Genomic DNA, 17,991 nt, shown 5'->3' with positions numbered 1-17,991 from the left:
CAAATAGTGCGACACAGAACCAGTGGTAAAAGCAGTAGCTCTAGATTTGTTGTGAAGAGTAACCAGCAAATCGTACTTTAATTATCAATCAGTCAGTGTGTCAGCCAACTCCTTAATTAAGACTTTTACATGAACATTTTCAGTGCACAAGAAGATCTCTGAAATCTTGAACTGCAAAGTAACTTGTCAAAAATGGCTGTCAAGTAAATGGAGTAAAAGTATATTTCTCTCTGAAGCACAGTGGTGAAAAGCAACCAAGAACAGTTACCTTAAATGTCATATTTGCATGTTGGTGTTTAAATGCTAACACAGGAGCTTTGGCCTGGGACAGGCCAGGGCTAGGTGGTTAGCATGCCAGCTTCAGTAGATATCCCTTCAACAAAAAACATTATGTCAACATCACTAAAATAACATAAACTGTAATTTCTTTACACTCTGTTGATATTATTGAATATACACAACTAAAGTAAAATAATACATAAGGCATCTCTAATTAAAAGACATGATTAGCCTACTTCTACCCCGAGGATTAGCAATATCTATCTATCTATCTATCTATCTATCTATCTATATATATATATATATATATATATATATATATATATATATATGTATATATACATATGTTTCGCACTATTTGTATAAGATATATATATACATATATATATGTATATATATCTATATATATATATATAGATAGATAGATAGATAGATAGATAGATAGATAGATAGATAGATAGATAGATAGATAGATAGATTAGCAAATGTATATTATCAAAATACAAATAATACAACAACTATAGACTAAACTATAGAATTAAATAAATTAAACACCACAGAATAATATATTCTCTGCACAAGTAGGCCAAAATAGTGTAGTTGTAATAAATATTATTTGTGTATATGCTCCAACTACAACATCTGTCTGTAGGCTATATAATTATGTTTTATGTGTTCTGGGGTAGCTCATCATCGTGGAGGGAGCAAGGCCTGAGTGTGTGCTTGTGCTCACCACCACTTTCTTTTACTTTACTTTACTCACCAGCTGTCCTGGGCTTTACCAAATCTTGTCTCTTTCCTTCGGGCCATTCTTCTTTTGTGCGTCTTTTCAAATTAAAAGCCCCCTCAGTGAGTCGCGTGCTGTGTCAATACGTAGAGCGTGTCTGGAAAGTCAGCAGCGTCGGGCGAAACCATTTGGAACGAGTCAGGGGAGATCACCGGCACAAAAACAAAGGTTTCCTTTTGAAAAGGCTTACTACAGCAAAAACCTATTTTTCTAAGACATTAACACGTAAGCAATAGGGTTTAAGGTAAACATAACAGGGAATTGGTTAGTAAAGAAATGCTTTGGCACAAAGCAATTAATCTTCTCCCCTTCATGGAGAAAGTGGAGTTGACTGAAACAGATGTCCCAAGCGTTACTTTCACATCTGACCAGAGAAAGTCTGAACAACTCCTGCTGCTGCAGGGAGGATGCTGTAGAGGAGCACACATCACACTATAACGTGAGTACGCATGATTTTTCGTACGTTAACAACACAATATAAATGGAAAACATTAGATTTGCACGGAGCGGCAGTGTTGGTATGCCTAGTATTGAGCTAGGATGAAGTGTGAGGCGAGAGATGCTGTTTTAAATCGGTTAACTTATCCAGCTATCTTAAATTAATTTGATATCTGCGAAGTAAACAACCCTTAAAATAGAAATACTTCCAAGGAATACGTCACTGTAATAAGTAACTAAGTACACTTACTAACTATTTGTAATGTATTATTACTTCTACTACTTCTATGCCAATTCAGTTCAGGGGAAGATATTGTAGTTTTTATTTACCTGCATTTATTAGACAGATCTAGCAATTTGTAAAACAAAGAAAATATGTTCATTGATACATTCATACTTTAAGTACATTTTGTTGATAATACATCTGTATATGTACCTATGTAATGCAGTATCTTCATGGTGTGGTATTGTGATTTGTACTTTAGTTTAGTAAACTTAGTAGTAGATTTAGTCGAGCCCAACTTCTTCCACCATTGCTCTTCTTCCAAAAGTGTTGGATAAATTAATGTAAAATAAAGAAAGAGCTGTTCCATCTGTCAGACTAAGTAGTTATGAGTAATGAATACAAATTAGATGTATGGGAACACTGTTTTGAGTCTGTGCAGTTCAGTCACCTCCCCTGCTTCATGAACAGGTTGCTTTCACAGACAAACTCCACTTTAGGGCCTATGTGGGGCACCCACCGCTCTGGTCAGTGGTAGTTGTTTGTGCCTGCAGCAGCAGAGCAAACACAATCTCCTACAGTCCACATGTTGAGAGACATGCAGTGCTACTGTGGTGCTAAAGACAACACCTCTATGTTGTTATGCCCCTGGAGTCCCCCCGGCTCTTTTGTGAACGGTGGGCACTTGTGGGTGAAAAACCTGTAACCACATCCTGTCCGAGATGACCATCAGTGTTCATTCATAGGCCACAGAAATGATGACTCAGAGAGACAAGGTGTCATGATCCCCAGGCAGCCCATCGGCCTTTGCAGAACAATGGAGCATCTCTTCTTGCCCTCTGTGTTTATGCTGTGACAGGGCTGCTGTGTCTGGCCAGCATATGGCCTGCAGTGACTGAGAGCAGGCTGATTATTACCCCTGCATTGTCTCTGCTGGAAAACTAAGACCCCTGCACTTCTTCACAGTGTTGATCTGACAAAGGAAAGAGGCTGACAGAGTTTTAGTCTTTGATACAGACTGTTATCACAGCGTCTTTCTGTCCGTAAAGTTTCCACACTCAGCACTGCTTTAAGACAAAGATCTGACTCCAGTGACGCGTTCTGTAACATAACACTTCATATTTTTTTTTCTCCTGCCGCTCCCCCACATTGATGCACTTTTCGTCCAGCAGCTCACATTGTGTACAGTGTGGGTCCGTTTTGCTGAATGGATTTTGGCTTTTCATCAGACTCTGAAATAAGGCATGCTGTAAAGTCGTTTGGTTTCTTCCATAGTATCAGCATTCAGTGGAGAATCTTAATTACAGGGTTCGAACAGGCCTCGGTCTGGTTCCAGGCATCCCTCACTGTTTCCTCAGCGAGGCTGGTCCTCATCGGTAATTCCAGGGCCGACCACAGTGGTAATGAGCACGGCGGTGGTGGCGGCATTCCAGGAGATCGCAACTCCAGGGGCTCACGGGAAAGGGTGGTGGGGGAAGTCTGGGAGACAGTGAATCCACATCATGATCTCTTGCCATAAACACCCACTTCCGTAGATGTTACGCTGTCATGGTCTGCTGAGCAGCGAGGATGGGTGGGATGGTCATCTCCCATCCCTGACACTTTCCTAGATAGTCGTCGTTAGCGTTGATCACACACGTCGCAATTACAATGTTATGACTGCATCAATCAAGTCTGCAGGGTGGAGACTGTGCTATCAGCAGCTGCAGGAAATGGACTGCTATTCCTGTTACACACGATCAAGAAAAGTATCTTGGCTCTGTCTCACAGTATACTTTCAACACTCCCACGACTCCAGGTTTGCATGAAAGCTATGACAAATGGCATCAGCGTCTTGGCAATAAGCTGCAGCGTCTAGTGAGATCTGCTGGTCTACCCAAACTCACCCACCCACCCACTCACTCAGCCTAGACCTCCGACCACAGACTCTTGTGAAAGGCTTCAGAGAGTTATGGGGTGTAAGTGGGTAAATCCCACATTACCCTGCCTGTCTCTGATTACCAGGCTGGATTCCTGTTGACGTCTTTTAGATTGCTGCGTCTGAGAGTACAGCGGGGCACCGACCTTGCACATTTAAAAACTCAGCACTGAGCTCAGCCTTGTCTCAATATTGGCCCAACGACGCTGCTCAGGCCCCGAAGCGGAGTCGTCAGCAGATATTGCGCCCACAGTAGATTATTGAGGCCGGTTGGTGGATACAGGGCCTTTGTTGCAGTGTTGTTTTACTGACTCAAGCTGCCTGTGCCTCATTGTGCTACCGGCTGCCTGTAGCTGCATCAGTTCACATGAGTTGCTGTGGTGAATAGGTCAGGCCTGTGGGATACACAATAATATCCTGTTAGAGGAGCTCGGGCTCTGTGTCTTCCTGGTCCCTGCAGGAAAAGGCCTGATACCAATCTCCAAACACAGAATGAGACAAGAGTTGAGGATTATACGCAGCAGATATGGCAGCATATTCATTCATGTGGTGTCTGTTTTCATATCACCTTTATTCCTGATGAATAACACATCTTTCAGTGTTTTCCTAGGTTTGTCGAAAACAGAACCGGTTTGGGGCTCCTCCTGCAAGAAAATTGTACCCTTTTATATATATATATATATGTACATAAAATGCAATTTTCATTAGCCAGATAATCGTAATTATCCTCAGACAAATTACTTTGAAAAGTTGTCGACCTTGCTAATGGACAGTACTATATTGGTGTCCTGATTTATTTTGAATTGCCTAAACCTGTCACCATGGGTGAAGGCATGGCTTGCACATTGTATGGCCCACAAAACAGATTAAATCGGATGTTTAAGTGCTACGGATTATAGAAAAACGACGGGGAGATGAGGTTACCACCATTTATTTATCATCTATTTGCGCCTTCTATTTTTTTAAGATTGTTTGAGTGATTGTCTTTCACTAAAAAAGACGTGTTTCCTGACAAAATGTACATTTAAAGTGATCCCAGATTGTTTTAGTGCAGTTTTAGTTTTTATTTTAAGTTTTAAGAATATTTTTATGATTCAGTATATGGCGATTCGCAGTTATGCTGGATGAGTGAATAATTATGACATGAAATCTTCATTGGTCTCATGCCCTACACAAAGTTAGCAATAAGCTAGGGATGATGATAGATAGACATCGCCCAAAAAGCATTGAGACAAAACCTGCCAGAGAAGTCCACTGGGAGCCGCCTACAAGAATTAAATCTGGGAAAAATCATTCAGTGAGTTTTCATGCTGATTGATTTTAGATAAATTCAGCTTAGACAGTCCTGCATGTAAGCCTTGTCATGGTAAAGAAAACCCCGACGTCATGTACTTCTCATTGCGCATGGACTGCTCAAGGAGTTGTCAAGTTTATACCCATCTTTTTATGAATGTGTGGCGTTGAAGTGAGTCAGGCTGAAGACGTCCTTTAATCATGTTAGAGCCTGTAATGCTGTTTCTTTTGATCTGAAGCCCTTTTTTAGGGGAAAGGCGGAGGTGATGAGAGACATGTGAAATCGATAATAAATTGATGAACCCAAAAGTAACCTCTGTCTAGTCCTGAGTTGATTTCACAAAAACAGTGCAGTCAGACCTCCTGGCCAGGTTTTAAATGTCTTGACTTATCTATATATGTTATCTCCAATTTGTTGTTGTCATTGTTTTCCTCTCCTCGCCTGTCGTTCCTCTCCCATTCTCGTTTTCTGTTTATTGTCAGTCAGATGTTTGGTGGAGAGCAACAATGGAGCAGAGCAGGGCCATAAACACGCATTGTGCTCGCCTGTTTGTGAAAGTGCGTTAGTGAAATGGGCAGCATTGCACAGGAGTGATCTGATGCTGCGTGGACAAGCCCAGCATTGAGACATTCTTCCACTTCAAAGCCCCCAGAGGGTTTTCTGGACACTGGTTGAATAGGAGTTGAGGGAGGGGTGCGTGGGGGGAACAGGTGCAGTCCATGAGGGCGGTAATTCCCGCTGCCATCTGCTTTCTTTTTCGGGGTCTGGGCTCTTTAAACGCCCTCTGACACGCCTCATGGCGACACGCTCCCCTAGCCAGCCGCACCATGCCCCGTCACCATGGCACCACGATTTGGATTAACCCCCGCACATGTGCCGAGTCAACCATGGGGGTCTGCCTCTTTTGTGAGTGAGCATGGGAGGGAGGAGGAGGGGGAGGAGGAGGAGGTAGAGCTGCATGGATAAGTGTGTGAAAGGACACTCGCCAGTCATTCACTTTTGTTAAGCAAAGCAGCAGGATCAGCATGAATGAAGCTCTGTGGGAGGAAAACAGCAGGAGAATGTCTATTGTTATAAGAGCTCAATTTAATTTTTACTAATATCTGCTTATTTCAACAGGTATTTCTAAAAACTCCAGAGCACATCGTGAAGATGACGGCCATCGAGAGCAAAGAGGAGATCAGTGACACTGACAGTGGGATTATCCTGCACTCTGGTGAGAAAACATCATGGCAAAATGCTAAAATACAGCATATGATTTCCATAAAAAGACGTACAGCTTTAGAAAACATAATTAATAAAAAACATAACAAATACTGCTGGTGTGAACAGCAAGCTAAAGAAAAAGTTGCATCTCACATTGTCACTTTCAACATTCATAATCAAAAATCAAATTACAATACATTAGTTAGCCCAAAGATACTCAGTTAACTGTGAAAAGAGTCAAATGTTATTTAATGTTTCCTACAGTCTGATGCTGAGCCCTGCTACTAACCAAGAAAAGCAAAGTTGTTTCTCATTGTCATGTTACAGCCTTGTTATATTTATCTTTTCACACAATTAAAAAATTTGATTTCCTCAGTGTTTTCCCTGTGGTATTAGAAATGGTATCGCATATTGATATTTTGGACAACACTACAAGACAGCACATCAAATATCAAATAGGGAATATTATATTTATTTCTATTGCTGAGACAGATGCTGATGCGGATAGATCTGATCCGATGCATTTGTGTTCAATGCAGGTCCAGACAGCCCCACGTCCCCGGTGAAGGACCTGACCACCCACACCAGAGCCCTGAAGTTGAAGCACCAGTCTCTGGAGGAGCGTCTGGAGCTCTGCCTGCTGGAGCTCAGAAAGCTCTGCATCAGGGAGGCTGTAAGTAACTCCAACATGATGGCATGTACACATTAAGACATTCATTTGTGCTCTGTAATAGTTCTAAAGGAGAAGTTATAAATGCATTAAGTTTGTCTTGATTTTGTAATCAACACTTTTATTTTTAATTCAAAGGAGCTGACTGGTAAACTAGACTCAGACTATCCTCTGATGCCCGACGAGAAGCCACCCCGAGTCAGAAGGAGGATTGGGGCTTCCTTCAAGCTGGATGAAGGCCTGATCCGTGTGAACAAACAGGTACGGACAACATCAATATGGATAGTCTTGAGAAAAGTTAGCTAAAGGGACAATTATTCGTCAGCTATAACTAAGAATGTGACTTCATTGTAGGATCCAGAGTTGCAGGCACTGGAAACTGAGTTGGCTCTTCAGCAGCAGATTTATGAGGCGGCCCGCAAACTCTCCCTGGAGGGCCACCTCAGTAAACCACAGAAGAAGAGCCGGCTGCAGCAGTGCAAGAGGGAGGAGAAGAAAGTGAAGGATCTGAAGGAGGCCGTGGTCCAGCACAGGATCAAGAGCGAGTGCAACTCACCATGCGTCAGCATCTCAAAGAGCCAAAACAAAGGTAAGGTGCACTACTGCCCTCTTCAGGATACACTGTGCACTGCACTCATGAGCACACACTGAATGTTTTTTTTCTGTGTACAGATCTGAACATGTCTGATGACAGCTCCCTGTCTGATGTGGTGGCGTTGGATGATGGTGAGTAGGGAGTACAGTTTTACATATAAGCGTTGAAAATGATCATCACTCTCTTACAAACATGCAGAACAGAACAAAACTGACCCTGACAGTCCTGCTTCACGCTTGCTGTTTTCCACAGATGTGGACTCTCCCAGCCCTCTCTCTCCTCCAGTGTTGGGCACCTCCTACTCAGACCCCTTCCAGCTGTCAGCCAAGACCCTGCAGTCATCCCCGCAGTCATCAAGCCAGCTCGGTGTGGAGTACGAGCGCTCCCCCATCCAGAACTCTCCGTGGAAGGAGTCCAGTCTGGATCAGCCTTTTCAGAAGCCCACTAAACCTCAGTCTGCCTCCAGCAGCAGGTCCAGGTACGAGTCTGGACTGTTTGATACACTGCTTCACTGGGTGTCATTCATATCTGTCAAGGAAATCACACAAATAGATAATCACAAAGTACAGATCTTTTATGTAAGATACAAACTTAAGAAATATCTCACAGGATAAGGAAGACCTGAGTACTATTATATACTATATGTTATATTCAGTTAGTGAGATGAGGAAGGAAATAGTTTGTTCAAAATGTCTCAAAATCACTAATTTTACACAAACTGCTTGCAGTAACTGCTTTAATTATACAGGGTACTTGTACAGTTGATCAGTTCTTCTGTAGTGTTATTGTTGGGTGTCAGATATGAATGATATATCCATAAAACATGTCACTCATCGGGGGTTGTCAAATTTACTAAACATATTGTAGTTGTATTGCATTTCTCACATCATTCTTTCTGTTGTTTTGGTGCGCAGCAGTCCAGCAGGGACGCAAGTGTCTGCAGAGAGCTGCAGGATTCCTCTCTCTCAGTTTATCAAAAACGCAGCCCTGCGGCACAACCACTCCACCAGTGCTCCCTCCACCCCTGAGCTGCACGTGCGCCGACAGTACTCCCAGTCCTTCAGGTACACTAAGAATTCAGATACATTGGTACACTGATTTGCTTAGAGCATATCAACATGTCTAATATAATTTTACATTCCATTTCTCCTTAGACTTCCCAAAAGTAAGCAAGCTGCTGACAAAGAGCGCCTCAGCTCTGAGAACAATCGAGGGCGAGCCAAGCTGCCCCAGCGGTGCTGCGCGGCTGACTTCATGGTGCGTTCTCCAGAGTGCTCCCTGCTGCGCCCCTACCAGTCTAGCTCTGAGGACAGCAGCTCAGAGCACTCCTCCTCCTCCTCCTCCTACATCAGCTCTCCTGGCAGGGAAGGACCCACTGAGATCCCAAAGCTCTGCCCACCGCCTTATGGATTCCACTTTGGAGCGCAAAAGAAAGCGCTCTCCAGCTTCTCCAGCTCACACCAGAACAACAGCCAGTCTCAATCCAGCCTCGGCTACGTCAGGGCCGACGAAGGCCCCCTCTCCCCTCAAGACCTGGACATGGGGAAGTGCTTTGTGTCCTCCCCGCCTTTGGCACGCAGCACTCAGCAAAGACAGTGGCAGGAGGGAGCATTGTCGCCGAGGGGAATCTTAAAACCTCCTCCACCTTACACCAGGCTGGTGCGAACGCCCTCACTGAAGGAGTATCCGAACCACGCCATCAGGCTGATGCCCCGAGAGATCGTATCAGAGGAGCTGAAGTCCTGGCATCAGAGGAACCAGCTGCAGAAGTTACGGCCGAGCTGTGTGGATCAGCAGAGCACTCTGAGCCCCACCTCACCTCATCTGCCTCCATTTAAACAGGTTTGTTCAGTGATACAGCAGCAAAATAGGCCACCAATACACTGTGATTTAAAATTATAGGTCAGTAACTCACTCTTTTCCGTGGTCTTTTTTACCCATGCAGCTAACAATGACATAATATATAAGTCCGTTCTGTTAATTGTTTGATCTATGAAAACATCAGAAACCAATGGAAAAAAAGTTCACCCTGAAATGTCTTATTTTGTGCAACCAACAGTCCAAAACCCAGAGATACTCAGTTTAATCATAACACATGGAAAATCAAAACATTTTCACATTTTGCAAAGCAGAATTTTCTGTTTTGCTTTTAAAAGGACTAAAGCAATTGAGCGAATGTTAAAACAGTCAAAGTTCCTTTGATGGACTAATCAATTACTCAACTCATCTCCTCAATATATTTGTACTTGTAATGCATAAGATGATCACTGATTTCCTGTCTGCTTGTGCAGGGTCTGGGTAATGTGGTTCTCCAGAGAGCTGCCGATGGGACTCCAGTACAGTGGTTCATTGCAGAGGATGCTGAAATCGTAAGCCAGGTGTAGCTGAGACTTCTGCTGCTCTGCAGTGTGTTCAGTAGGATGTGTGTTCTTCCTTTTTATTTATCTCTGTATTTATTAAGGCTCTCTGTGAGATTAAATGTTGACATGAAGACGTGGACCTATCGAGCACATTTCTCTCTCGTCTTTTAATTTAAACCTAACGTAAGGTGGCATGCCAGTTTTATTTATTTCAAATTGTTTTCTATTAGATGTTTCTAAAAGTTCTGAGGTGAATTAAGCCTCACACAATTTCATAAATGTGTCGAGTGGATCATGAAGTTTAAAACAAGCTTGTGGTTTAAATGATTTCCTTGTGGCTGGCACACATTTTGCACACAAACTTCACCTACAGTAGTTCTCAAATAAGTTTGCCCATTCCTAATATAATTTTTAATATTATACTATATTTATGCATTCTTGAAAGTTTTCCCCCTTGCAACATAAAGACTTATTACTGATGTTTTGATAAACCTTTGAAAATGTATTGCTCTTTTTAATATATATAGTTGAAATTTAACATCTGTCTGATGTGAAGTACGCTGAATCTTAACATTTACCATTAACTTTTAATAATTAATCACTGATGCCTTAAACGGTGGTTTGATGAATGTGTTCACTGAAGTATGGTGCTTTGTTACTAATACAGTGATTGTATCAGTTTTGATATTTTTTGTATATTTATAATTAAAAAAATGCAGTTCAAGTTAAGTTTGTGCCCCTGTTGTCATTGAGGTATTGTCTGAGTCACAATAACACAAACAGAAGTGTAAATCAAATGTTTTGTATTCACAAACAAACAGTTTCACACACTTGATGGTCACAGAATTGAGACAACATCTCGGTCACTGTGTATTCAGAAAACAGATTCTCCATCATGAAGCTTCCAACAAGAAGTAGGTCAGTGTCACGACACAGATGAGCGCGCACAGGTACATGCAGAAGAGCGCCCAGCGACAGCGGTGCAGCCAGTGAGCCAGAGGATGCTGCCTGCAAGAGGGTCCGTACCTGATGAGAACAGCCGGTCAGAGTTTGTGCAGAGAAAAAAAATCACCAGTCATCAAAAGATTTTTATAAACATGTCGACTTACGTGCCCAGAGAGAACCGTCTCAAAACATTCGTACTCTTTTTATCCCTGTCGGCTTTTTTCTTTGATAGGGCAGATTTGCCCTTGTGCCTTTGTCGCAAAGTGTCCAGAGAGGAACTGAAACACAGAAACATAAACACGCACATTTACATTTAACCAGAACAGGATGAATGCAAAGTCACACAAGCTGGAGCCGGTCTCTGAGGGAAGTAGTTTGAACTGGTACTATTCTGTGTTTCCTGCAGGCTATCGATTTTTGTGTTGCTTCCGCTATTTTGTCCATTTGCAGTGATTCCAAGCCGTACTTTTTGTTTTGTGTCTTCTTGGTGGCCGGTTGCTTTGATGGGAGGCACTCTGGGATGGGGCTGGCAGGGGGTTCAGGAGGAGGCTGAGCAGCTGAAGCTTCTGACAGAGCTTCTTCAGGATCCGGTGGCCTGAAAAAGACATAGAAAGTGGAAATGAGGGGATGCCCACTAGTTGATTAAGTGGCACAGATAATGAGAGTCTCTAGCTGACCTGTCATCTGCTGTGTAGCTGTCGTCCTTGTTGATGGCAGAGCAGCTGGACTCGGAGCTCGCTGATTGAGAGCGGCCAGACTTCTTGTCGGATGATCCTCTCTCCTTGGCTCGCTTACTCAACTGTCGCATTATCTTCTCCTGTAGAGACAAAGAAACCCATCAGTGTTTCTGGATCACAACATTTGTAAAGAAAGGGGAGAGCTCACTAAAGAATCCTCCATACCTGGCTGTTACTGGAAATGACTGATATACTGACTCTTCTACGGCTGTTGTTCTGATGAAAGAGAAGTGAGAGAACACAAATAAGCTTCAGATTGAAGTGATGACAAGGTAGTTGGTACAGCAAGCTAAATATCAACGTACCTGCTGATAGCTCCTCCTTCTGCTGTCACTGTCGTCTGGATCTACAACAACAGATCAAGCGGTCAGTCAAATATTGCAACATGAACAAGACAAATGAGACGAGACGGACGGTGTCAAGAGACCTGGAGATGCTCTGGGGTCAGTGAAGGTCCTGCAGGGGTTCTGCTGCTGGATCGCCTTCTTGGCCTCCTCCAGCTCCGCCACGTTTTTGTCATGTCGTTTCGTCAGATTGTCCACATGAGCCACCATGAGCTCGACTGCCCGGCTCACTCGAGCCTCCTAACGAAGACAGAAAGAGCAAAACATCTTAGATTCTATATGATCTATACCTTACAGAGCAAGTGTACGTCATGTATGCACAATTATGAAGACAGAGAGATCATCAGAGCTAAAAACAATTGTCTAAAACCCTGAAAACATAATTACTAATCACTTTCCTAAATCAATATCTGACTATATGATGTGGTGAGCACAGACAAGGCTAATTTGATAATTTCACATGAGAATAATTGGTTTTAAGAGGGTGCAGCTATGTTGAATGTTACGACAGTTGTGAGGTTGTTGCAGCACCGTCCTGACGGAGTAGACTAGTTACGCTTTTGAGTGAAATAGTATTTTTATCATGTGGTATTTAGGATTTAATGATGCACCAACATGTAAAATTCTTGCCCGATGGCTTACTGTACGCTGCAGGCTGTCACATGAATTTATTACTATTCTAATGACCAATAATTAAGTCTGGAACATAAACTTAATAGCCCCTAGATGCTCAATACTGTTTTAACTTAAAACAACTTCAAATTAAGAAGAGTGTACATGAGTTGTGATTAGTTCAACCAAATAAGTGATTTTTCTTTTTCATATTGTTGAATTCAAAGGATTTTTTGGTCTCAGAGAACTGAAAATATTCAGTTTTTTGCAAAGAGATAGCACAAAATTATTTATTCATGATAAAGAAAGAAGAAGGGTCTAGTGTGCAGGATTGACGAGGGCTTCATTGGCAGTATAATGATTACAATTATGATTTATTTAGTATCTAATTACATAAAACTAAAAAAGTGTATATTTGTTACCTTAGAATGAGCCTTATATATCTAGAGAGAAAGCAGGTCCTCTGCCACAGAGTCCACCATGTTGCACCGCCATATTTCTTCAATAACCCAGAAAGCTAAAACCAAGTCTTTCACAACTTTTGACTCTTTTAGCAGCAACCCCAGGAATGGGAGGTTTGACATGAGGGATATTCATTTGGTTGCATCCTGCAATCTCAAGAGATGCCACTAAGTCCTTCACACTGGACCATTAAGTGCTACACAACCATCCAAAAATCAAACAGGAGCAGAGGAGCGTCAGTGTACCTGGTGCACAGCACCGAGGACCTCAGCCGTGTTGGAGACTCGCTCCACGGTTCCACCGAGGATGTCCAGAGACAGCTCCAGCCTCTGCAGGATCTTACTGCGCTTACTGTCCATACACAGGTCCTTCAGTGTCTATAACACACACACACATACACACATGTAAGCCTGCTCTCTGATGGTGTCATTGAGGCTCACTTCAGGTCATTTACTTCACCTCCAGGGTCTCCCTTCCTCTGGTCAGCTCCAGCTGGACATTCTCCTCAGCCAGGTTGCGGTCGTGCTCCTCGGCCTGCAGCCTCTGCTTCAGGGTGTACTGATCACAGCGGAAGGCCATGGCGATCTGAACGAAGGCCGACTGAGAGCAACGTGATCATTTATTTCACTCAGGTTCTCATGACATCCACATACTGTAGATACATTTCAGATGTTTATGTTTTGTCTGTATGTTTTAAGGTTGAAATGAAGACATACAACATCAATTTGAGGGGAATATTAAAACAAATCACTACACATAACTTTTATGTTATTACTATTATTCAAATGTAAATCCATGTCATCTGTGGTGACCTTACCTCTAAATCTTTCTCTGACATCTCCACACTGCACAAAGCAAAATGAATGAAAGCTCAATGAAGACAAAAATTAAACATGTTAACTTATAAACAAAATATATTATGTTAGCCTGTATGTCAGATAAATATCACAGGTTGTCACCTGTTGAGGCCCACACGCTCTATGATGGACAGCTCGTTCCAGTTGGTGGCCGGCTGCTCCTCCTGGCTGGTTTCTGTCGTAAAGATATGAACCAGTTTAAATCAAATCCAACATACTGTTTACTGGATGTGTCTACAGACATTTTTTTAGGTTACCTTCTTCACTGTCCTCACTGTCCAGCAGGATGAAGGGACAGTGGTTGTTTGTCTCTGCTTCAGGCTGAAATAAGTTCAGAAACATTATATCTGAATGACAGAATCATCAAATACTAAGTGTTTGACAGGGGATACGAAGGACAGCTGGTAGATTATTTGACTCACCTGAGCGTCCATCGTGCGTTCACAATACTAATCCAAGGGTTTAACTCAGGTAAAAACCAGATTAAACTATTCAAATCCTCTTCACAGTCAGCATTAGATCTGTCATTGCTGCCTAAAACACAGATATGTTGTCACAATAAGTTCCTGTCCGTGTTTGCCTCATTTCTTTCGCGGCCTTTCTCCTGTACTGAGAATAGTTAATCCCATTAAGAGATCCACAGTCAAAGCAGAGCAGGACGTCTGCTGCTCCAAGAGGCTCATGGGTAGTGATGGCTGTAACTGTGACTGTAGTAAATAAATGTTGGTGCTATTCCAGGTGAAAAATCAAAGGTGCCTTTTCCATCACCCTCACTGTCCTTAGAAAATATATTATACATGCATGCTATGGAATTTCCCTTTAAACGTTAGTAAATCATTTTGCTCTGCAATTTGTATCTGAGTCACAGAGGCAGTTTAAACTGAATTATCTATTTGAAGTATGAAAAATTATAAAATCAGGATTAAGGACTATTAGAGCACTGAATGCACACATTACAGAATACTGCTTAATTCACTGTCTTGATGTAATATGTTTTAAGTCAGTTGCTTGTTTGATTTTATAAGAATATTTTGTTGTCTTAAGTTGTTGCTTCTTTCTTTATGTGATACTTTTTATGTTGCCATAATGGACAGCTCGCCTGAAAAAGATTCAGAATTTCAGTGGGATATTTTTGGTAAAATTAAAGTTAAACACTGTATATATATATATATATATATATACACACACATACATAGCTAATCATGCAATTTGTTTTTTATTTCCTGCAAATACAGCTATAATTTTTTCCCCAAACACATTTAGGTTTTCATTCTTAATCTTTTGTTTTTTCTGATGTCCCTCTGTAAAGTGTCCTTGAGTGTCCTGAAAGGCGCTTTGTAAATAAAATGTATTATTAATATTCAGTACATTCCCCCCTCCCCCCACATCATTTAACAGTGAAATACTTAATGTTTTTAAAAAAGGGCATATGTGGGGGGTATTTGCATTAATGATTTGATTTAGATACAACTATCAACCAAGATAATTATATGACCGAGTAGTGTAAAAAAGTGGTCAGGTCACAGTTGAAAGTACAGAGACATTTCTGACAAGACAAGTTGCAATCCCTCCATAAGAGAAAAACACTGAAACAGTCAACTTTGGAGCAACTCCACATTTTTATTAATAGAAAAGCTGTCATTTAGTAGAGGCGCTGGGGTTTCCCCATGGTGCTCTTGATGTAGAGAGCGCGCACGTTCTGCCAGTTCTTCTTCAGAAGAGACACCAGGAAGTTAGTGGCCAGGTGGATGTTGTACACAAGTTCATCTTCTGTCATCTTCACGTGTCCGACAGCTACAGCCAGACAGAGCACCTACGACAGATAAATACAATGTTTAGTAACAACAATTCATTCACCATACGGTCCATCCCATCAGCAGAACAATAAAAACTGGACAATTACACTTCGGATCTCAGTACTAAGCATACCTTCTTCATCTGGAATTTGATGGTGGATTTGACCTCATCCACCTTGGTGTTCATGTTCTCGTTGTGGGTGAGCAGGGAGGGGAACTTGCCGGCCTTGTTCAGCCCAGGGCCCAGGATACGAGGAATCTGCTTGATCAGAGACTCTGAGGCCAGGAAGGCATCGTACTTCTTGGCTAAAAAAGGGACGGTAGGAAAAAAGCAACGTTTAATAAGCCTGTCAGAGTGTCAATGATTACAAACCAAGGATTTTAGATGAGTCATAAAGTCAACTTCGTACCGAGCTTCTTGACCAGCTTCTTGTTCTTGTTGAGCTTCTTGAGAGCCTCGATGTCCATGTGTGGCAGCTCCGCAGCTTTGGCCTCGTCACAGTGCTGCTGGTCTCCCAGGACGCACACGGAGAACTTCGGCCTGGGCAGAGTCTTCAGCCTGCATATTAACAATACAATTTAGAGACACTGCTCATGATCCCACGTCAAAACCAGAGGCGTTGGTTGGTGGTGAGGCAGGGTATGGTTGAATTCATTAATATCCAGTGTTGATGCCTGGCTGAATTAGCTACATCGTTGTAATTGCAACAACAGCTGAAATAATCAAATTGGGTATGTTAAAAAAAAAAAAAAAAGTACAGTTAATTTTGCATTCTTAAAAAAAAAAAAAAAAAAAAATATGGCCAGACATTGAAACTCATACTCTGCCAACCCCAACTTAACACCTGCCTGATTTTACTGTAATAGAAGAAATCTTACCCATACCGCCACAGTGGCCGGTGTCCAGCTGACCTCTTTGGTAATATAAATTGGTCGGCATGAGGACATGAACCTACCAGCTCAACCCTCAAAGCCTTCCCTCATGTTTTAAGACCCAGGGTAGGGGTCCGTCTGCTTCGCCTACACCAGCCAAGGCTGGGTTAGCTCAGACAGACTCCCCAAAGTACTTCTCCATGTCTGCTCCTGGCCTGTCTTTCTTTGTTGGATATATTTAAAAAGATTTCAGCGACTACTTGCCATATTTCAGGCTGTTTTAATACTCAAGACAGGGCTGGCAGCAAACAGGGAAAAGGTTGGGTGAAACAGTAAAAGGCCGAACCTGACAGTGCCGGAGAAACGCTTGTCCTTCTGGGGATCATAGTTTTTCAAGCTGATCTGCAGCTCCACCGTCTCAGTAAACCTGTAAACAGATGCAAGGTTAGATTCTCCACTCCTGTGTTTTATTGATAGGCCAGAATATCACGGGTTCAACAGTTTGTCATCATTAACTTACTTCCTTGGCTTGGCCAGAGAGTTCTGCAGGACCTCCTTCACGGCCTCGTACAACGTATCTCTGGAGACCTTACTGCAACACAAAATGATCAGACATGCTAAAGTAAATGCAGTACGTGAAATCCCCCACTGAGTCTGGCTCCTCCGGTAGGCTATGGCAGCCAATAAAATTCAGTCAAATCGGGTACAAATGTGTCAAAGATTCAATTAAATATACTCTAGGGGATTCATTAAAACAACCAATGACGGATTGTTTTCTAAAGTAAGCTTTAAATCCGTGGATGACGATGGATTACAACGAGAATTTAACGTGGTGTCTTCGGTCGGCAGATGAACCGGTCCCGTACGTGACGTTTAACTTCACGTATTTCAGATAAACCGCACTATACAACACAAAGAGCGTACACGGTAACAACGATACAAGCTTCGCCGAGCGGTACAACCCTGTATAAATGTGTCAAAAGTTTATTTCTTGACATTTATTCGTTAAATTGGCTAACCTCATTTTAGCGGCTTGTCCCTCTCGTCTTGCTACGCTGGAAAAGGAAGTGACGCAGGAAATTACGCAAAATAAAGGCGGCCGTGTGGTGACGTCAACAAAAGGCGCAGACGATTCGGCTTTTTTCTAGTGTAAAATATAAAAAATATAAATTTCCTTGTATATTATTCAACGGCGTGTCTGATTTAATGTTTCTAGGTTACTTTTAAAAGGAAAAAAAATGCTCGGAGTTTTCAATGACCATGTATTTGCGCTGTGCTCGACTTATTATTATTCACTGTAATGACTAAATGTAAAGGCTCAAGTCAAGTCAATTTAAAAGTTATGAAAAAAAATAAAAGCAAAACAAGCAATACCGCACTATAATAATACTCTTTTGATCAGCAACATATTACACCATATTCAACAAGATGAACGAGCTAAATCTGCAGGTTAATCAATCACTATAGCTCTCAAATAACTGTAGTGGAGTAAAATTTAAGGAACACTAAACAGAGATATGCAAGTGAAGTACCTCAAAATTGTAATTAAGTGCAGTTATCAAGTAAATATATTATATTATGTGTTTTTAATGTTA

At 42.0% G+C, this 17,991-nt stretch overlaps 3 protein-coding genes across 3 annotated transcripts; 1 reads left to right on the top strand and 2 right to left on the bottom strand.

The window, feature by feature from the left end:
• Positions 1 to 1,442: 1,442 nt before the first annotated feature.
• Positions 1,443 to 10,499, top strand: inavaa (innate immunity activator a). Its single transcript, XM_030422007.1, has 10 exons — positions 1,443 to 1,505; positions 6,059 to 6,155; positions 6,685 to 6,818; positions 6,954 to 7,076; positions 7,170 to 7,404; positions 7,488 to 7,541; positions 7,663 to 7,888; positions 8,325 to 8,474; positions 8,565 to 9,252; positions 9,702 to 10,499. Exons 2-10 carry the CDS (start codon positions 6,092 to 6,094, stop codon positions 9,792 to 9,794), a joined length of 1,767 nt encoding a protein of 588 aa, XP_030277867.1. The 5' UTR covers positions 1,443 to 1,505; positions 6,059 to 6,091; the 3' UTR covers positions 9,795 to 10,499.
• Positions 10,500 to 10,596: 97 nt separating this feature from the next.
• LOC115585350 (lymphoid-restricted membrane protein) lies at positions 10,597 to 14,538 on the bottom strand. The gene is made up of 13 exons (XM_030423660.1): positions 14,150 to 14,538; positions 13,985 to 14,048; positions 13,830 to 13,902; positions 13,688 to 13,715; positions 13,330 to 13,470; positions 13,116 to 13,247; positions 11,880 to 12,036; positions 11,758 to 11,798; positions 11,618 to 11,668; positions 11,393 to 11,532; positions 11,182 to 11,310; positions 10,880 to 10,993; positions 10,597 to 10,796 (listed from the first exon to the last, which is right to left on the bottom strand). Exons 1-13 carry the CDS (start codon positions 14,159 to 14,161, stop codon positions 10,664 to 10,666), a joined length of 1,215 nt encoding a protein of 404 aa, XP_030279520.1. The 5' UTR covers positions 14,162 to 14,538; the 3' UTR covers positions 10,597 to 10,663.
• A 789-nt stretch (positions 14,539 to 15,327) lies between these two features.
• Positions 15,328 to 17,501, bottom strand: rpl10a (ribosomal protein L10a). The gene is made up of 6 exons (XM_030424344.1): positions 17,416 to 17,501; positions 16,917 to 16,988; positions 16,743 to 16,823; positions 15,934 to 16,082; positions 15,657 to 15,829; positions 15,328 to 15,540 (listed from the first exon to the last, which is right to left on the bottom strand). The coding sequence occupies exons 1-6, from the start codon at positions 17,418 to 17,420 to the stop codon at positions 15,370 to 15,372; spliced, it is 651 nt and encodes a 216-aa protein (XP_030280204.1). The 5' UTR covers positions 17,421 to 17,501; the 3' UTR covers positions 15,328 to 15,369.
• Between the last annotated feature and the right edge of the window lie 490 nt (positions 17,502 to 17,991).

This window comes from Sparus aurata, chromosome 7 (genome assembly GCF_900880675.1).
Source record: "Sparus aurata chromosome 7, fSpaAur1.1, whole genome shotgun sequence".
In the NCBI taxonomy this organism is placed as follows: domain Eukaryota; kingdom Metazoa; phylum Chordata; class Actinopteri; order Spariformes; family Sparidae; genus Sparus; species Sparus aurata.
Note: the sequence above shows the minus strand (reverse complement) of the source record. Positions and strands in the feature narration are given on the sequence as shown.